At 43.7% G+C, this 22,363-nt stretch overlaps 1 protein-coding gene across 10 annotated transcripts in view; it reads right to left on the bottom strand.

The window, feature by feature from the left end:
* Positions 1-22,363, bottom strand: part of LOC128688508 (utrophin) — a gene marked incomplete at its 5' end in the record, with an annotated part of 1,206,544 nt that overhangs the window by 497,544 nt on the left and 686,637 nt on the right. For all 10 annotated transcript variants that reach the window (XM_070084560.1, XM_070084566.1, XM_070084565.1 and 7 more), the window contains 1 exon segment: positions 3,595-3,700. In XM_070084560.1, coding sequence (XP_069940661.1) covers positions 3,595-3,700 — 106 coding nt within the window.

Genomic DNA, 22,363 nt, shown 5'->3' with positions numbered 1-22,363 from the left:
CGCAGTAATGGATTTAAATTAGATAAGTTTAGATTTAGAAAGGACATAGGAAAGTATTGGTTTGGAAATAGGGTAGTTGATGAGTGGAACAGTCTACCTAGTTGGGTTATTGAGGCTAGGACTTTGGGTAGTTTCAAATTTAGGTTGGATAAGTACATGAGTGGGAGGGGTTGGATTTGAGTGGGACTTGCACATCAGAGCTTATTTCTTGGGTAGCATTGAAAATTGGGTTGGTCAAATGTTTGTTAGTGGGATGAATTGTAAAGGACCTGCCTAGTATGGGCCAACAGGCCTGCTGCAGTGTTCCTCCTTTCTTATGTTCTTATGTTCTTATGTCTCAAATCCTTTTTTCCTTAAACTCAGCTGGTTCCTGAGGCATTTTTAAACAGGCTTAAAAAATCCCTGCCTCAGAGAGAGGAGTAAGAGCGAACCCGACTTTTGTAACTGAGTCGGTTAGTCTTGATTTTTTCACCAGAGCTAACCAACAACATTAGGGCCACGTCTACGGCCCTATGCTGTACATTCTACAAGATTGATGGACTGAACACATCGACTCCAGGTTGAGGGACTGATTACCTCATTCTCCTCCTCTCCTTACGCCTTCCTCTTTGTATTGGACTGATGAAGCCACTGTGTGGCGAAACGTTTCCTGAATAAAGATTCCCATATGCTGCATAAGTGTCTCAATCTTCAACTTGTCGGTTTTTCAAACCATTCATCACAACTGTCAGACACGGCAGCATCATGGGGTCTTGTTACAAAGAATTCTTCAACACTTGTTCAACCTTTGGACGAAGACCTACTTCGACTAGTGGATGGTACCACTATGACCCCGCCTCCATCTGCTTCACGTCACCTCACTACAGTATATAAGCCACGTCTACGGCCCTATGCTGTACATTCTACAAGATTGATGGACTGAACACATCGACTCCAGGTTGAGGGACTGATTACCTCATTCTCCTCCTCTCCTTACGCCTTCCTCTTTGTATTGGACTGATGAAGCCACTGTGTGGCGAAACGTTTCCTGAATAAAGATTCCCATATGCTGCATAAGTGTCTCAATCTTCAACTTGTCGGTTTTTCAAACCAAAACCATTCATCACATAAATCCCATAGTTTTCGAAAAAGAAATGGGAAACATGCCTACTCACTCAGCACCTGGACCAGATTCGTGGAATGCTCTATTTATAAAGAAGTGCAAAGTACTACTAGCACGAGCCCTCAGTATTCTTTGGAGAAAGAGCTTACATTTAGGTGAAATACCGGAGGCCTTAAAGGGTGCATAAGGGAAGTAGTAGAGCACTAGCTAAAAGTTACAGACCAGTAGCCCTAACTTCTTACATCATAAAAATCGTCGAAAGAGTGATGAGACGGCAGATTACAAATTTCATGAACCAGCACAACCAGCATAACCGGAACCAGCATAGTTTTAGAGCAGGACGATCATGCCTGCCACAGCTGCTGAACCATTATGACAGGATTACGGAGGTAATGGAAGACGACCAAAACGCAGATGTGATTTACACAGATTTTGCAAAGGCGTTTGACAAATGCGATCATGGAGTGATAGCGCACAAAATGAAGGCCATGGTCATTACGGGAAAGGTAGGCAGATGGATTTTCGGGTTCCTAACACACAGAACACAAAAAGTAGTAGTGAACAGGGCAAGATCCAGCATCAGCGAGGTCAAAAGCTCAGTGCCCCAAGGTACTGTCCTGGCACCTCTGCCGTTTCTCATCCTCATAGCAGACACAGGTATAAACACCCGTCACACTTTTGTATCATTTGCAGATAACACTAAAATAAGCATTAAAGTCACTATGGTAGAGAACACTGAAAAAGTACAGGAAGACATATACAGGGTTTTCCAGTGGACAGTGGAAAACAACATGACGTTCAATGTTGATAAGTTCCAGCTGCTTAGGTATGGAAAGAATGAAGAACTCAAAAGGAACACTGTATACAAAACTCAAGAGGGTCACCAAATAGAACGGAAGAAACACGTAAAAACCTTGGAATAATTATGTCAGCGAACCTTTCTTTAAAAGACCATAACAAGACAATGATCACGACAGCCAGGAAGATGACGGGGTGGGTATTGAGAACTTTCAAAACAAGGAAAATAATGCCGATGGTGACACTCTTCAAATCACTAGTGCTCCCTCACTTAGAATATTGCTCAGTGCTGACGGCCCCGTTCGAAGCAGGAGAAATATTGGAGCTGGAACAAATACAAAGATCGTTTACAGCTCAAATTGATCCTGTAAAACACCTAAACTACTAGGAACGCCTGCAAGTCTTGAACATGTATTAACTGGAGTGGAGGAGAGATACATGATAATATATGCCTGGAAAGTACTCGAGGTTCTGGTCCCAAATCTGCACACTGTCATAACAACATACTGAAGTGAGAGATATGGGAGAAGTGTAAAGTGTAAAATAAACCCAGTGAGGAGCAGAGGTGTGGTGGACACAATAAGGGAACACTGTATCAACAACCGGGGTCCCAGATTATTCAACATCTTACCAGAAGATGTCAGAAACACGGCTGGAACAAGTGTAAAAGCCTTCAAGAGGAAATTGGACAAGTATCTTCACCAGGTACCAAATCAATCAGGCTGTGATGGATATGTGGGGCAGCGGGTCTCCAGCAGCAACAGCCTGGTTGACCAGGCAAGTACCAGACGAGCCTGGCCCATGGCCGGGCTCAGAGAGTAGATTAACTCCCACAACACAATGTTAATTTCCTCAGCCTCAACAACGCTCGTGCTACAAGTGTAGGTCCTTCCATTTCAACAAAACAGAGCACAAGCACCAGAAAGAAATTTAATTCATTATAAGTAATACTCCAATGTCAGGCCTGGTCACGGACCGGGCCACGAGGGCCTTGACTCCCGAGACTCCCTCCAGATATAATTCCCCCTTCCAGGTAATGCTGTATTAATAGTTTGGATTGTAATGTACTGACTGTGTAGTGGAATGTTTACTTTTAGGTTGAGCGGCGTTGCACAATGAACTCGGCCCTTGGGGCAAAAATCGAAAAAAATAAACATGCATAACTTTACTCTGGTATGGTACTACAACAGCTGTCGACCGTTCTTTGCTAATATACTTACTCAAGGTTAAGGAACGCTACACAGTTCGCCCTCAACCAAACCTTCAAATTTCTTGATACCGCTTTCCGCAACCTCCTTTCACGTTGCCACACTCGCCTTTATTACAACTTCTGCTACTCGCCAAAAAAAAGTGCCCTCTTACCAGATTAATTTAGTGGAAAAATACTCAATCCTGCCGAGAGCTTAACAAGCAGACCAATGCATGACAAAAACGTTTATCACACTTTATCCGTGAAGAATTATACATTGCACAATAAGGCGATTAGGCGGAAATATGGCGTCAAAAAATAGTAACAGCTGATAATAAAACACCCTAGTAGTATATACCTGTGAAAAACGTTCAAAGAGAAGATCGTAAATGTGAGGCGAGGCATAATTGGTGACAAGTTAGGCGAGGGTAAAACTACAAAGCGACTGAAGGAGTCCGGAGGAAGTTAGGAATAAGAGTAAAGGTAAGGAGAGGAGTGTATTTACCCTTCTGGTGGAGCTGAGTTCGAGAGGCGTCATCCTTCAGGCTGTCAGCGGAGGCCACTAGCTCGTCCAGCTGCGGCTTCTTTCCCTCCAACTCCCGCAACACGCTCTGCAACGCAAAATAACAACAATTACTTTATTATAGATAATACAATATACAGAGTACAGTATAGACTTGCTTCCAAATATGTGTGGTCCATCACAATCTAGCACACAAGTATACCAGTTACAAACTACCCTTCATACTTTATATTCACTCGCTGTAGTGATTTAACAGCATATACGAGCTAATTGCACAAAACAATTATAAAAATCAGAAGTGAAATGAAACAAATACATGCAAGTGATATACATGTCTATATCTGGATTTGTATTACATGAATTATCCATATCACGATAACATATTAATTTATTTTAAAAAATATGGCAATACAGCATTAAAACTAGCAAAGAATCACAACGACCTCTTGAAACGAACACTATTTTGAGTAGTATGTACAATATACAAAAGTAATATCAGAATTATTAATTTTTTAAGACTACAGAACAGATAAGATGAATTTAAATGCATATGGTGAACAAATATTTCAAGATGGATTATGGCCGTGTAAACGTTCAGTGATATCATGCAAGCCGACGCTGCTCGAGGCGACACAGATCCTTTTGATATGTTTCTGGCAAGATAATGAGCAGCACTGTAAACGCCTAGTCAATTCTCATACTCAGGAACTAGACCCAATTTCCAAAATAAAAGATCGCTGGAGAGAAAAGAGTCAGGTAAGTTAGGTAAGTTTGGAATGTTCCTAGATGTCATAATATTACGAGAATTTCCGATAAAATCCTGTCTTTTTCCCATATCTATATTTGCTTCCTTATGCATTTTTGAGCGCTTGAAATTAATATTCATTTTGGGAATCTATATTTTAATTTTGTAATATTACATAGCTATTACGGTAAGTGAAATTATTAAATTACAAGCCGGGCTGCCGTCACATACATGTATGAATAAACATGAAGAATTATATACATGCAACGCATGGCGTTGCATGTATATCTAATTCATTACCTAGTCGGTATTATATACCAATATTGTACTGATGACAAAGCATGACATGCTCAGACCTACACAAGAATTCATACCTGAGTCACGTAGTATGAAGAATTATATGCAAAAGATGAGGTAATCAGTCCCTCCTCAGCCTTGGAGTTGAAGAGTTCTGTCGTGGTGAAGAATCTGAAGCACAGGCAGTAAGACTGTCGCTTATATACTGGCTTCGTCTTAAATTTTGTAATATTTCATACTTATCATGTTAAGTAATATTACATAGTTATGTTATATACTGACGTTGCCTAACGCCAGTATATACGAGACAGTCTTACTGCCTGTGCTTTCAGAATCTTCACGACTATTACCACTTTTCACTGACTCCAAGGCTGAGGGACTGACCTAATCTTTTGCATATAGTTCTATATTGTTCACATTATGTCCTTGTATTGTATTAATAAACCCAGTGGATGGTAAAACGTCAACAGAAAAAGATACCCAGATGTTGCACATGTGTCAAGGAGGAACACTGCACTCTTTATCATGTCAGTATATACCATTCATGTACAACTGTGTCAGGCAGTATGCTAAATACTGATATTTATTAAGGTTCCTTGGTAAAAAAAAATTATTTTGAATTCAACTATGTCAATAGCCAGAAAATAGTTACAAAACATTTTCCAGCTTCCGAAATTTGTCAATAACCCACCGCAAACGGTGTTATGAGCCAGTTTAGCGGCGCCAGATGATGATAAGCCAATTAAAGTATGTTTCTCATTACAACAGAGAAACTTCACAGGCACGGATCAAAGCACGCTACAACAATGTGTTGGAGTAAGGCAGCAATCTCTAGTAATCATTAATAGATAATGGAGATTCATGTAACGAAGAAAACACCTGGATCACTCAACAGGTAGACGGAGGAAGCATAACTAATCCTGCTTCCTCACCATCCAGGTGATGGGCCACAAAATATCAAATTTCGTTCATCAGTGAATCACAACCCAGAAATTCATCAAGCTTAATAAAAAAAAAAGGCTGCTAAATATTCAATGCTTATGCAAATCACCTCGACATGCTAAAGGATAATTCTGTTTTCCTAGTCCATGAAACTACAACAATCTTAAAGTACTTTTGACAAATCTCCTGTTTTATCGTCCAACACTCAAAACCGTAGGTACAGGCAGACAGCAGTCATGTTGACGGCAGTGAAGGGACTTGAGCTATAGTTCGTCACGGCCACGCTAGCTGGAGATTCGTCTGTAAAAACCTGCATTTGTGGTCACAGTGGTGCCTGTGCTAACCCTCCTATGGTGTAGAAATATACCTAGTTGGATGAATCTTATTGTGGCTAGCTGGTCAAGTGGCTAACGCGACGGGCTGGAGTTTTGAGACTATGACCGCGGGTTCAATCCCGGCCGGGGGTATGGTTAGCAGGGGGTTACCTCTTTATTCCAGTAAACCAGCTTAGATGATACCTCTGACACAAGGTGAGAGCTTCCAACTTGACAAGTGGTCTAGCATTTCTCTCTCTATACTCGCCACAACACCAACTTCAGTGTCTGTTACATGTGTGTGTGTAGGAGGGGATAGAGGGAGGGGAGGGAAGAAGGGGAAATAGGGAAATCGAGAGGGAGAGAGGTAAACTGAGAAAAGAGGAAAGGAGAAGAGAGAGAGAAAGGAGAAGAGAGAGGAAGGAAAGAAGAAAGGATGGGGGAGTGAGAGAAAGAAGAGAGACGAGAGGGTGAAAAGAGAAGGGGTGAGAAGAGAGGAAGGTAGCGAAAAGATGAGAAGGGTAAGAGATGAAAGAGGGCATAGGAGAGCTGGGAGAGGAGATGGAAGAGAAAAGAGAGGATGTAGGAAAGACTGCCTATGAGGTGTGATAGCCTCACTTAGAGCCATCACTGTCAACAGTGGAAGATTAGATCAACGGGACGATGAGGCCAAGAGGGGACGATGAGGTTACCAAGACAAGCTCCAGCTTGCACTTCTCAGAATATAAGCAAACCTTCCTACCCATCCACCTACCCGATCAAACATACCCAAACCCACACCCTCCCTCCCTAAACACACACTACCACACACACTACCACACACACACACGCGCACACACACACACACCAGTTTGGAGTCCACACCTAGTCAAGCACGTCAAGAAATTAGAGAAAGTGCAAAGGTTTGCAACTAGTCCCAGAGCTACGGGGATTGTCCTACGAAGAAAGGTTGAGGGAAATCGGCCTGACGACACTGGAGGACAGGAGGGTCAGAGGAGACATGACAACGAGATATAAAATACTGCGCGGAATAGACATGGTGGACAAAGACGGGATGTTCCAGAGAAGGGACACAGACACAAGAGGTCACAATTGGAAGTTGAAGATTCAGATGAATCAAAGGGATGTTAGGAAGTATTTCTTCAATCATAGAGTAGTCAGGCCGTGGAATAGCCTATAAAGTGACGTAGTGGAGGCGGGAACCATACATAGTTTTAAGGCGAGGTATGATAAAGCTCATGGGGCAGGGAGAGAGAGGACCTAGTAGCAATCAGCGAAGAGGCGGGGCCAGGAGCTATGACTCGACCCCTGCAACCACAAATAGGTGAGTACACACACACAGAGAAGAGAAAGTGCAAAGGTTTGCAATAAGACTAGTCCCAGAGCTAAGAGGTATGTCCTACGAGGAGAGGTTAAGGGAAATCAACCTGACGACACTGGAGGACAGGAGAGATAGGGGAGACATGATAACAACTTACAAAATACTGAGAGGAATTGAAAAGGTGGACAAAGGCAGGATGTTCCAGAGACTGGACACAGCAACACGGGGACACAGTTGGAAGCTGAAGACACAGATGAATCACAGGGATGTTAGGAAGTATTTCTTCAGCCACAGAGTAGCCAGGAAGTGGAATAGTTTAGGAAGCGATGTAGTGGAGGCAGGATCCATACATAGCTTTAAGCAGAGGTACGATAAAGCTCATGATTCAGGGAGAGTGACCTAGTAGCGACCAGTGAAGAGGCGGGGCCAGGAGCTTGGACTCGACCCCTGCAACCTCAACTAGGTGAGCACAACTAGGTGAGTACACACGTACTCATATACAACAGGCCTAGTGTCTAATCGACATGTGCCTAGGACAAAATGGTAACACACACACACACACACACACACACACACACACACACACACACACACACACACACACACACACACTCATACACAAACTCATACACACACACGCACACACACTCACACACACACACACACACACACACACACACACACACACACACACACACACACACACACAAGGAAAGGGAAGCTGCAGTCGAGGAAACCAAATTAAATGAGGGGATACACAGGGATATGCAGTGGGAGAATGAAAGGGTGAGGTCAGTCTTTGTGTATGGGCTCCAGGAAGTTGAAGGGGAAACATATGAAGCAAGAAAACAAGGTGAAAAAAAAGCAATTGAAAGCATCATGAAAGCAATAGGAGAAGATGACATGACCCAGCTGGAAAATTTTCGGACAATGGGGAGGGGGTTTGTAAAAAAACGAACCCGGCCAGTGAAAGTGACCTTCAAGGCAGAAGCGACTCGGACCAGGATCCTGCAGGAGAAAGCACGATTAAGGGACATGCCGGCATACAGGAAGGTGTATCTCGACAGCGACAGAACACAAGAAGAAAGGCAGAAACTGAGAGAGATGGTACAAAGGCGAAAGGAGGAAAGACAGGGGATGGAGAAGACAGACAGGAGATCCCAGACCCAGGAAGAAGATCAAATACAGCCTCCCTCACAACTTCCTATAGAAGCCTCCCAACCAGGTCAACCCCAGTGCAACCAAACACTCTAAATCAAAACACCCATGCCACATCCAATGCCCCCACCCACTACATTACAAACTCCACCCCCACAGCAACAACCCATAGTTCCTTACCAGGTCTCCCACTTTCCCAACCCCAATATACCTCCCAGACCACAGTCTTAGAAAAGAAGTTGAAGTTTGGTATACAAATGCAGATGGAATAACAAACAAGTATGAGGAGTGGCAGGAAAGAATCAAAGAGACATCCCCAGACATAATAGCACTCACAGAAACAAAACTCACCAGAATAATAACAGATTCAATCATTCCATCCGGATATCAAATCCTCAGGAAAGACAGAGGGAGGAGAGGGGGAGGAGTTGCACTGCTCATTAAAAACCAGTGGGGTTTTGAGAAAATGGAAGGAATGGATGGCACGGGCGAAAGGGACTACTTAGTAGGAACAATCCAGTCTGAGGGACATAAGGTGATAATTGCAGTAATGTACAACCCACCACAGAACTGCAGGAGGCCAAGAGAAGAATACGATGAGAGCAACAGAGCAACGATCGACACACTAGCCGAGGTGGCCAGGAGAGCACACATGGGGGGAGCAAAGTTACTAGTTATGGGTGATTTCAATCACAAGGAGATTGACTGGGAAAACCTGGAGCCCCATGGGGGTCCCGAAACATGGACAGCCAAGATGATGGATGTGGTACTGGAAAACCTCATGCATCAACATGTTAGAGACACTACCAGAGAGAGAGGAGAGGATGAACCAGCAAGGCTGGACCTTGTATTCACCACGAGTAGTTCTGACATCGAGGGTATCATGTATGAAAGGCCCCTGTGAGCTAGTGATCATGTGGTTCTGTGCTTCGACTACATAGTTGAGCTCCAAGTGGAGAGAGTAGCAGGAATAGCCTGAGAAAAACCAAACTACAAAAGGGGGAACTACTCAGGCATGAGGAACTTCCTTCAAGACATTCAGTGGGAGAGGGAACTGACAGGAAAACCAGTACAAGAAATGATGGACTATGTAGCAACAAAATGCAAGGAGGCAGAGGAGAGGTTTGTTCCCAAGGGAAACAGAAATAATGGGAAGAACAGAACGAGTCCTTGGTTCACCCAAAGGTGTAGGGAGGCAAAAACTAGGTGTACTAGAGAATGGAAAAGGTACAGAAGACAGAGAACTCAGGAAAATAAAGAAATCAGCCGAAGAGCCAGAAACGAATATGCACAGATAAGAAGGGAGTCTCAGAGACAATATGAAAATGACATAGCATCAAAAGTAAAGACTGACCCGAACCTGTTGTACAGCCACATCAGGAGGAAAACAACAGTCAAGGACCAGGTAATCAGACTGAGGAAGGGTGATGGGGAATTCACAAGAAACGACCAAGAGGTATGTCAGGACCTCAACACAAGATTTAAAGAGGTATTTACAGTGGAAACCAGTAGGACTCCAGGAAATCAGAACAGGGGGGCACACCAGCAAGTGCTGGATGAGGTACATATAACCAAGGAGGAGGTGAAGAAGCTGCTATGCGAACTTGACACCTCAAAGGCGGTGGGACCAGACAACATCTCTCCATGGGTCCTTAAAGAGGGAGCAGAGATATTGTGCAAGCCATTAACAAAGATCTTCAACACATCATTTGAAACTGGGCAACTCCCTGAGGTATGGAAAATGGCAAATGTAGTCCCAATTTTTAAAAAGGGAGACAGACATGAGGCACTAAACTACAGACCTGTATCACTAACGTGTATAGTATGCAAGGTCATGGAGAAGATCATCAGGAGGAGAGTGGTGGGGCACCTGGAAAGAAACAAGTGTATAATTGACAACCAGCACGGTTTCAGGGAAGGAAAATCCTGTGTCACAAACCTACTAGAGTTTTATGACAAGGTGACAGAAGTAAGACAAGAGAGAGAGGGGTGGATCGACTGCATATTTTTGGACTGCAAGAAGGCCTTCGACACAGTTCCTCACAAGAGGTTACTGCAGAAGCTAGAGGATAAGGCACACATAACAGGAAAGGCACTGCAATGGATCAGAGAATATCTGACAGGGAGGCAACAACGAGTCATGGTACGCGACGAGGTATCAGAGTGGGCGCCTGTGACAAGCGGGGTTCCACAGGGGTCAGTCCTAGGACCTGTGCTGTTCTTGGTATATGTGAACGACATAACAGAAGGGATAGACTCAGAAGTGTCCTTGTTTGCATATGATGCAAAGTTAATGAGAAGAATCAAATCGGATGAGGATCAGGCAGGACTACAAAGAGACCTGGACAGGCTACAAGCCTGGTCCAGCAACTGGCTCCTTGAATTTAACCCTGCCAAATGCAAAGTCATGAAGATTGGGGAATGGCAAAGAAGACCGCAGACACAATATAGTTTAGATGGCCAAAGACTGCAAACCTCACTCAAGGAAAAAGATCTGGGGGCGAGTATAACACCGAGCATATCTCCTGAGGCGCACATCAATCAGATAACTGCTGCAGCATACGGGCGCCTGGCAAACCTACAGATAGCGTTCCGATACCTCAGTAAAGATTCGTTTAAGACTCTGTATACCATTTACGTCAGGCCCATACTGGAGTATGCAGCACCAGTTTGGAATCCACACCTAGTCAAGCACGTCAAGAAATTAGAAAGTGCAAAGGTTTGCAACAAGACTAGTCCCAGAGCTACGGGGATTGTCCTACGAAGAAAGGTTGAGGGAAATCGGCCTGACGACACTGGAGGACAGGAGGGTCAGGGGAGACATGATAACGACATATAAAATACTGCGCGGAATAGACGGGACAAAGACGTGGACAAAGACGGGATGTTCCAGAGAAGGGACACAGACACAAGAGGTCACAATTGGAAGTTGAAGACTCAGATGAATCAAAGGCATGTTAGGAAGTATTTCTTCAGTCATAGAGTGGTCAGGCCGTGGAACAGCCTAGAAAGTGACGTAGTGGAGGCGGTAACAATACATAGTTTTAAGGCGAGGTATAATAGAGCTCATGGGGCAGGGAGAGAGAGGACCTAGTAGCAATCAGCGAAGAGGCGGGGCCAGGAGCTGTGAATCGACCCCTGCAACCACAAATAGGTGAGTACACACACACACACACACACACACACACACACGTACTCATATACAACAGGCCTAGTGTCTAATCGACATGTGCCTAGGACAAAATGATAACTAACAAACACTTGAGTATGCAGCACCAGCTTGGAACCCACACCTAGTCAAGCACGTCAAGAAATTACAGAAAGTGCAGAGGTTTGCAACTCGACTAGTCCCGGAGCTAAGGGGCATGTCCTACGAGGACATACCCATGACGACACTGGAAGACAGGAGAGAGAGGGGAGACATGATGATAACATATAAAATGCTGAGAGAAACTGACAACGTAGACAGACACGATGTTCCAGAGATGGGACACAGCAACGAAGGGTCACAATTGGAAGTTGAAGACCTACACGAGTCAGAGAGTTGTCAGAAAGTGGAATAGCCTGGAGAGTGATGTAGTGGAAGCAGGATCCGTACATAGCTTTAAGAAGAGGCACGACAAAGCTCATGGAGCAGGGACAGAGTGGACCTAGTAATGACCAGCGAAGAGGCAGGGCCAGGAGCTGTGAATCGACCACCAGAACCAAAATTAGGCGAGTACAATTAGGTAAGTGCACACACACACAGACAAACAAGCACGCTATTAAGCAGTGTATTGTATAGAAATTGATTAAACAATTATATATATATATATATATATATATATATATATATATATATATATATATATATATATATATATATATATTTATATATATATATAAATATATATAAAACTGGGATGCTTAAATGTGCGTGGATGTAGTGCGGATGACAAGAAACAGATGATTGCTGATGTTATGAATGAAAAGAAGTTGGATGTCCTGGCCCTAAGCGAAACATAGCTGAAGGGGGTAGGGGAGTTTCAGTGGGGGGAAATAAATGGGATTAAATCTGGAGTATCTGAGAGAGTTAGAGCAAAGGAAGGGGTAGCAGTAATGTTGAATGATCAGTTATGGAAGGAGAAAAGAGAATATGAATGTGTAAATTCAAGAATTATGTGGATTAAAGTAAAGGTTGGATGCGAGAAGTGGGTCATAATAAGCGTGTATGCACCTGGAGAAGAGAGGAATGCAGAGGAGAGAGAGAGATTTTGGGAGATGTTAAGTGAATGTATAGGAGCCTTTGAACCAAGTGAGAGAGTAATTGTGGTAGGGGACCTGAATGCTAAAGTAGGAGAAACTTTTAGAGAGGGTGTGGTAGGTAAGTTTGGGGTGCCAGGTGTAAATGATAATGGGAGCCCTTTGATTGAACTTTGTATAGAAAGGGGTTTAGTTATAGGTAATACATATTTTAAGAAAAAGAGGATAAATAAGTATACAAGATATGATGTAGGGCGAAATGACAGTAGTTTGTTGGATTATGTATTGGTAGATAAAAGACTGTTGAGTAGACTTCAGGATGTACATGTTTATAGAGGGGCCACAGATATATCAGATCACTTTCTAGTTGTAGCTACACTGAGAGTAAAAGGTAGATGGGATACAAGGAGAATAGAAGTATCAGGGAAGAGAGAGGTGAAGGTTTATAAACTAAAAGAGGAGGCAGTTAGGGTAAGATATAAACAGCTATTGGAGGATAGATGGGCTAATGAGAGCATAGGCAATGGGGTCGAAGAGGTATGGGGTAGGTTTAAAAATGTAGTGTTAGAGTGTTCAGCAGAAGTTTGTGGTTACAGGAAAGTGGGTGCGGGAGGGAAGAGGAGCGATTGGTGGAATGATGATGTAAAGAGAGTAGTAAGGGAGAAAAAGTTAGCATATGAGAAGTTTTTACAAAGTAGAAGTGATGCAAGGAGGGAAGAGTATATGGAGAAAAAGAGAGAGGTTAAGAGAGTGGTGAAGCAATGTAAAAAGAGAGCAAATGAGAGAGTGGGTGAGATGTTATCAACAAATTTTGTTGAAAATAAGAAAAAGTTTTGGAGTGAGATTAACAAGTTAAGAAAGCCTAGAGAACAAATGGATTTGTCAGTTAAAAATAGGAGAGGAGAGTTATTAAATGGAGAGTTAGAGGTATTGGGAAGATGGAGGGAATATTTTGAGGAATTGTTAAATGTTGATGAAGATAGGGAAGCTGTGATTTCGTGTATAGGACAAGGAGGAATAACATCTTGTAGGAGTGAGGAAGAGCCAGTTGTGAGTGTGGGGGAAGTTCGTGAGGCAGTAGGTAAAATGAAAGGGGGTAAGGCAGCCGGGATTGATGGGATAAAGATAGAAATGTTAAAAGCAGGTGGGGATATAGTTTTGGAGTGGTTGGTGCAATTATTTAATAAATGTATGGAAGAGGGTAAGGTACCTAGGGATTGGCAGAGAGCATGCATAGTTCCTTTGTATAAAGGCAAAGGGGATAAAAGAGAGTGCAAAAATTATAGGGGGATAAGTCTGCTGAGTATACCTGGTAAAGTGTATGGTAGAGTTATTATTGAAAGAATTAAGAGTAAGACGGAGAATAGGATAGCAGATGAACAAGGAGGCTTTAGGAAAGGTAGGGGGTGTGTGGACCAGGTGTTTACAGTGAAACATATAAGTGAACAGTATTTAGATAAGGCTAAAGAGGTCTTTGTGGCATTTATGGATTTGGAAAAGGCGTATGACAGGGTGGATAGGGGGGCAATGTGGCAGATGTTGCAAGTGTATGGTGTAGGAGGTAGGTTACTGAAAGCAGTGAAGAGTTTTTACGAGGATAGTGAGGCTCAAGTTAGAGTATGTAGGAAAGAGGGAAATTTTTTCCCAGTAAAAGTAGGCCTTAGACAAGGATGTGTGATGTCACCGTGGTTGTTTAATATATTTATAGATGGGGTTGTAAGAGAAGTAAATGCGAGGGTCTTGCCAAGAGGCGTGGAGTTAAAAGATAAAGAATCACACACAAAGTGGGAGTTGTCACAGCTGCTCTTTGCTGATGACACTGTGCTCTTGGGAGATTCTGAAGAGAAGTTGCAGAGATTGGTGGATGAATTTGGTAGGGTGTGCAAAAGAAGAAAATTAAAGGTGAATACAGGAAAGAGTAAGGTTATGAGGATAACAAAAAGATTAGGTGATGAAAGATTGAATATCAGATTGGAGGGAGAGAGTATGGAGGAGGTGAATGTATTCAGATATTTGGGAGTGGACGTGTCAGCGGATGGGTCTATGAAAGATGAGGTGAATCATAGAATTGATGAGGGGAAAAGAGTGAGTGGTGCACTTAGGAGTCTGTGGAGACAAAGAACTTTGTCCTTGGAGGCAAAGAGGGGAATGTATGAGAGTATAGTTTTACCAACGCTCTTATATGGGTGTGAGGCATGGGTGATGAATGTTGCAGCGAGGAGAAGGCTGGAGGCAGTGGAGATGTCATGTCTGAGGGCAATGTGTGGTGTGAATATAATGCAGAGAATTCGTAGTTTGGAAGTTAGGAGGAGGTGCGGGATTACCAAAACTGTTGTCCAGAGGGCTGAGGAAGGGTTGTTGAGGTGGTTCGGACATGTAGAGAGAATGGAGCGAAACAGAATGACTTCAAGAGTGTATCAGTCTGTAGTGGAAGGAAGGCGGGGTAGGGGTCGGCCTAGGAAAGGTTGGAGAGAGGGGGTAAAGGAGGTTTTGTGTGCGAGGGGCTTGGACTTCCAGCAGGCATGCGTGAGCGTGTTTGATAGGAGTGAATGGAGACAAATGGTTTTTAATACTTGACGTGCTGTTGGAGTGTGAGCAAAGTAACATTTATGAAGGGGTTCAGGGAAACCGGCAGGCCGGACTTGAGTCCTGGAGATGGGAAGTACAGTGCCTGCACTCTGAAGGAGGGGTGTTAATGTTGCAGTTTAAAAACTGTAGTGTAAAGCACCCTTCTGGCAAGACAGTGATGGAGTGAATGATGGTGAAAGTTTTTCTTTTTCGGGCCACCCTGCCCTGGTGGGAATCGGCCAGTGTGATAATAAAAAAAAATAATATATATATATATATATATATATATATATATATATATATATATATATATATATATATATATATATATATATATATATATATATATATAGTCTGGAGATATACATATTTGTGTAGGTAAGTTTTTGTGTCCTTCCTCATAATACTTTGACTATTTAAATTTGCTTCATAATTTGTGTGAAGGTACAACCTGGCCCTAGGTTGGGTTATGTGTAGTACTTTAAATGTGCTTAGACTAGGCAGGTCGTTTACGCCCTAGAAGCCAGGATTTTTATTTACGTTACGCAGTCAAAAGCGTAAAACACACACACACACACACACACACACACACACACACACACACACACACACACACACACACACACACACAAGGGGGACATGATAACATGAAATACTGAGAGGAACCGACAAGGTGGACAGGGACAAGATGTTTCAGAGATGGGACACAGCAACAAAGGGTCACAAATGTTAGCTGAAGACTCAGACGAGTCACAGGGATGGTAGGCAGTATTTCTTTAGTCAGAGTTGTCATTAAGTGGAATAGTCTGGAAAGTGAAGTAGTGGAGGCAGGATCCATACATAGCTTTATAAATTGGAATGATAAAGCTCAAGGAGCAACAGCGACCAGTGAAGAGGCAGGATCAGGAACTATGAATCGACCCCTGCAGCCACAATTAGCTGAATACACACGTGCACACACACACACACACACACACACACACACACACACACACACACACACAGAGGAGCTGAGGATCGACGCCCTCCCCAAATATGACTTGGCGATTAACCGACAGAAAGGACAAGAAAAGATTCCAAATTACTTGAATAGGCTGCCAATATAGTCAGTAACGTACGTATATAAAGCTACATCAATATATTGCTTCAAGAGTGACATTTGGTTCCAGGAGGCTAGCAGCAACACCGCTGGTCTATAGGAGACACTCTCATCATGCCTGGAGGTTATTCCAGGGATCAACGCCCCCGCGGCCCGGTCCATGACCAGGCCTCCCGATGGATCAGGGACTGATCAACTAGGCTGTTACTGCTGGCCGCACACAGTCCAACGTACGAGCCACAGCCCGGCTGATCCGGCACTGACTTTAGGTATCTGTCCAGCGCTCTCTTGAAGGCATCCAGGGGTTTATTGGCAATTCCCCTAATGCTTGATGGGAGGCTGTTGAACAGTCTTGGGCCCCGGACACTTATGGTTTTTTCCCTTAGTGTACCAATGGCGCCCCTACTTTTCATTGGGGGCATTTTGCATCGCCTGCCCAGTCTTTCACTTTCGTAGGGAGTGATTTCTGTGTGCAGATTTGGGACCATTCCTTCCAAGATTTTCCAAGTGCAGATTATGATATATCTCTCCCTCCTGCGTTCCAACGAGTACAAGTCAAGTGCTTCCAAGCGTTCCCAGCAGTTAAGGTGCCTGACAGAACTTATACGTGCAGTAAAGGATCTCTGTACACTCTCTAGATCTGCGATTTCACCTGCTTTGAATGGAGATGTTAATGTACAGCAGTATTCCAGCCTAGAGAGAACAAGTGATTTGAAAAGGATCATCATTGGCTTGGCATCTCTCGTTTTCAACGTTCTCATTATCCATTCTATCATTTTCTTTGCACGTGCAATCGTGGCGCTGTTGTGATCCTTGAAAGTGAGATCCTCAGACATTACTACTCCCAGGTCCCTTACATTATTTTTCCGCTCTATTGTATGGCCAGAGACTGTAGTATACTCTGTTCTAGGTATTATCTCCTCCAGTTTTCCATAACGGAGTAGTTGGAATTTGTCCTCATTGAACATCATATTGTTTAGCGTTGCCCACTGGAAAACTTTGTTTATATCTTCTTGGAGGTTAACCGCGTCCTCAGCAGATGACAGCCTCATGCAGATCCTAGTATCATCCGCAAAGGATGATACGGTGCTGTGATGTATATCTCTGTCTATGTCTGACATGAGGATAAGGAATAAGAGGGGGGCGAGTACTGTGCCTTGTGGAACAGAGCTCTTCACTAAGGCAGCCTCCGATTTAACTCTGTTGACCACTACTCTTTGTGTTCCATTTGTTAGGAACTTGAAGATCCATCTCCACACTTTCCCAGTTATTCCTTTAGCACGTATTTTATGGGCTATTACACCATGATCGTATTTGTCAAATGCTTTTGCAAAGTCTGTGTATATTACATCTGCATTCTGATTTTCTTCCAGTGCATCCAAGGCCATATCATAGTGATCCAGTAGTTGTGAGAGGCAGGAGCGACCTGCCCTGAACCCAAGTTGCCCTGGATTGTGCAGATTTTGGGAATCTCAGGTGATTTGCAATCCTGCTTCTTAGCACTCTTTCAAAGATTTTTATGATGGGGGATGTCAGAGCTATTGGTCTATAGTTCTTAGCTAATGCTTTGCTGCCACCTTTATGGAGTGGGGCTGTATCCGTTGTTTTAAGTGACTGTGGAATTTCACCCATGTAAAAGCTCCTCCTCCATAGTGTACTTAGGGCACGCGAGAGGGGTTTCTTGCAATTCTTAATGAAAACAGAGTTCCACGAGTCTGGGCCCGGGGCTGAGTGCATGGGCATGTTGTCAATGGCTTTTTCGAAATCTATCGGAGTTAGGGTAATGTCGGAAATCTGGCATACATTTATGGAGTTTTGAGGCTCATTCATGAAGAAATCGTTTGGGTCGTCGATCCTCAGACCGATTAGTGGTTCACTAAACACAGAGTCGTACTGGGATTTCAATATTTCACTCATTTCCTTGTTGTCATCTGTGTAAGTCCCATCCTGTCTGAGTAAGGGCCTGATACTAGATGTGGTATTTGCCTTGTTTTTGGCATATGAAAAGAAATATTTTGAATTTCTTTCAATTTCACTAATAGCTTTAAGCTCCTCCTGTCTCTCCTGGTTCCTGTAAGAGTCATTTAACTTAAGTTCGATAGTTTCCACTTCCCTGGTCAGCGCCTCCTTTCGTGTATCAGATATTCTAGCACTCCTGAGGAGCTCAGTGACTCTTCGTCGTCTTCTGTAGAGGGAGCGTCTTTCTCTCTCCAGTTTACTCCTGCTCTTCTTCTTTCTTAGGGGAATATACCTAGAACATGCTTCGGCTGCCAGGAAGTTGATCCTTTCAAGGCACTGGTTTGGATCCATGTCATTTAAGACATCTTCCCAACATGTTTCGTTTAGGACATGGTTTACCTGGTCCCAGTTGATGTTCTTGTTGTTGAAGTTGTATTTTGTGAAGAAACCTTCACAGGTACATGCATTCTGCTGATCAGGACCCCTATGCATGTACGTCTGGACTTCGATTAGGTTGTGATCAGAATTAGTTTTTTTCATATTCTTATGTCTCTTATCAGGTCCTCATTATTTGTGAAGATAAGGTCAAGTGTGTTTTCTAGTCTTGTTGGCTCCACCATCTGCTGGCTTAAGGTGTGTTTTCCGCAGAGACTTAGTAGCTCATGTGTGTGTGACCTTTCATCTGCGCTACCTCCTCCGGGGATTGTTTCAGCTATAACATTATTTGCTACATTCTTCCATTTTGTATGCCTTAGGTTGAAATCACCAAGCAGTAAGATGTTTGGGGATGGAGCTGGAAGGTTTTCCAAACAGTAATCAATTTTCAGTAGCTGTTCCTTGAACTGTTGTGAGGTTGCATCTGGTGGCTTATATACAACCACAGTGACTAGGTTTTGGTTCTCGATCTTTGTTGATAGAACTTCAACTATCTCATTTGTGGTGTTCAGCAACTCCGTGCAGATGAGGGACTCTTAGACATACAGGCCAACCCCCCGTTGTTGCCTGTTCTTTTTGTCGCATCTAAAAAGGTTGTAACCACTTATCCATATTTCACTGTCAAAGTGATCTTTTGTGTGAGTCTCTGTGAAGGCTGCAAACATTGCAGTAGACTCCTCTAGAAGTCCACTGATAAAAGGTATTTTGTTGTTGGTGGACGGCTTAAGGCCCTGTATATTAGCAAATATGAACGAGGTTGTATTCTGTGTTTGTTGGGGGGATTTTGTTATTGGCATCAGTAGTTGTAATTCTGGAGGGCCATGGGTGGCCACTGGAGCCTTGTTGGACTGGAGGCACAGCCAGTGGCCACCCATGGCCCTCCAGAATTACAACTACTGATGCCAATAACAAAATCCCCCCAACAAACACAGAATACAACCTCGTTCATATTTGCTAATATACAGGGCCTTAAGCCATCCACCAACAACAAAATACTTTTATCAGTGGACTTCTAGAGGAGTCTAATGCAATGTTTGTAGTCTTCACAAAGACTCACACAAAAGATCACTTTGACAGAGAAATATGCGACAGAAAGAACAGGCAACAAGGGGGGCTTGGCCTGTATGTCAAAGAGTCCCTCATCTGCACGGAGTTGCTGAACACCACAAATGAGGTAGTTGAAGTTCTATCAACAAAGATCGAGAACCAAAACCTGGTCACTGTGGTTGTATATAAGCCACCAGATGCAACCTCACAACAGTTCAAGGAACAGCTACTGAAAATTGATTACTGTTTGGAAAACCTTCCAGCTCCATCCCCAAACATCTTACTGCTTGGTGATTCCAACCTAAGGCATACAAAATGGAAGAATGTAGCAAATAATGTTATAGCTGAAACAATCCCCGGAGGTAGCGCAGATGAAAGGTCACACACACATGAGCTACTAAGTCTCTGCGAAAAACACACCTTAAGCCAACAGATAGTGGAGCCAACAAGACTAGAAAACACACTTGACATTATCTTCACAAATAATGAGGACCTGATAAGAGACATAAGAATATCAAAAACAACAAATTCAGATCACAACCTAATCGAAGTCCAGACGTACATGCATAGGGGTCCTGATCAGCAGAATGCATGTACCTGTGAAGGTGTCTTCACAAAAGCAAAAGCATTTGACAAATGCGATCATGGTGTAATAGCCCATAAAATACGTGCTAAAGGAATAACTGGGAAAGTGGGGAGATGGATCTTCAACTTCCTAACAAATGGAGCACAAAGAGTAGTGGTCAACAGTTAAATCGGAGGCTGCCATAGTGAAGAGCTCTGTTCCACAAGGCACACAGTACTCGCCCCCATCTTATTCCTTATCCTCATATCGGGCAGACAGAGATACACATCACAGCACCGTATCATCCTTTGCGGATGATACTAGGATCTGCATGAGGCTGTCATCTGCTGAGGACGCCGTTAACCTCCAAGAAGATATAAACAAAGTTTTCCAGTGGGCAACGGTAAACAATATGATGTTCAATGAGGACAAATTCCAACTACTCCGTTATGGAAAACTGGAGGAGATAATAACTAGAACAGAGTATACTACAGACTCTGGCCATACAATAGAGTGGAAAAATAATGTAAGGGACCTGGGAGTAGTAATGTCTGAGGATCTCACTTTCAAGGATCACAACAGCGCCACGATTGCACGTGCAAAGAAAATGATAGGATGGATAATGAGAACGTTCAAAACGAGAGATGCCAAGCCAATGATGATCCTTTTCAAATCACTTGTTCTCTCTAGGCTGGAATACTGCTGTACATTAACATCTCCATTCAAAGCAGGTGAAATCGCAGATCTAGAGAGTGTACAGAGATCCTTTACTGCACGTATAAGTTCTGTCAAGCACCTTAACGACTGGGAACGCTTGGAAGCACTTGACTTGTACTCGTTGGAATGCAGGAGGGAGAGATATATCATAATCTACACTTGAAAAATCTTGGAAGGAATGGTCCCAAATCTGCACACAGAAATCACTCCCTACGAAAGTAAAAGACTGGGCAGGCGATGCAAAATGCCCCCAATAAAAAGTAGGGGCGCCATTGGTACACTAAGGGAAAAAAACCATAAGTGTCCGGGGCCCAAGACTGTTCAACAGCCTCCCATCAAGCATTAGGGGAATTGCCAATAAACCCCTGGATGCCTTCAAGAGAGAGCTGGACACATACCTAAAGTCAGTGCCGGATCAGCCGGGCAGTGGTTCGTACGTTGGACTGCGTGCGACCAGTAGTAACAGCCTAGTTGTTCAAACCCTGATCCATTGGGAGGCCTGGTCATGGACCGGGCCGCGGGGGCGTTGATCCCCGGAATAACCTCCAGGTGGACTATTTTTGTTATTTCCTTCCATTTTCTTTTTCCGTTTCCTGCCACTAAAAAATCACCTGGAGTTGGGTTGTCGTAACTACTAATGTTTGTCTTGTGGGGTCTGTGCCTCCTGGTCCCTTTTAGATGGTATGCAGGGCAGTTGATGTTGTAACACTGCTTCTGGAGGACCGAGGAGTGACACATTTTTGGGTGAAAGAAAGTACAGGAAGAAGAACGACACACTCCTTTAGACAGGAGGTCTCTACATTTTTTGGGATGCTCAAAGTTGCATGTCCCATTTTTTTTTCCTGATATTCCATGCTTACAGATGCCCCAAGCATAATATTTGCACAAATTCACCTTTGGTTGAGAATTGTTCGGAGGTGTGTTGTCCATTTCTGCAGGTTCTGGGACTGCACTATAATCCTCAGTATCCAAGCCAGGGCCACCCCGTCCTGGATTCCATCTACTTTCCCCAGTAGAGGAAGGAGGAGGAGACTCCTCTCCAACATCTGTACTGTGGGCCACGGTCTTGTGCAATGATGGTTGTATATTTACGGTTTTAGTGGTGGTTGTGGTAGGGTCCCTGGTAGTGTCTGGGCTGGCAGTAAGGCTGGGGGCTGGGTCTGAGTCAGCACTGGGGCTGGGGGCTGAGCCTGGGCCAGCGGCTGGGCCTGGGCCAGCACCAGCACTGTGGGTATTAGTGCTATGACTGGGGGATGGGTCTGGCTTAGCACTATGTGGGTGACTAGATAGTTTCGAGTCATCTGTTGTGGTATGGGCATTCTGCATTTTTTGATACACTATC

This window comes from Cherax quadricarinatus, chromosome 13, assembly GCF_038502225.1.
Source record: "Cherax quadricarinatus isolate ZL_2023a chromosome 13, ASM3850222v1, whole genome shotgun sequence".
Taxonomy (NCBI): domain Eukaryota; kingdom Metazoa; phylum Arthropoda; class Malacostraca; order Decapoda; family Parastacidae; genus Cherax; species Cherax quadricarinatus.
Note: the sequence above shows the minus strand (reverse complement) of the source record. Positions and strands in the feature narration are given on the sequence as shown.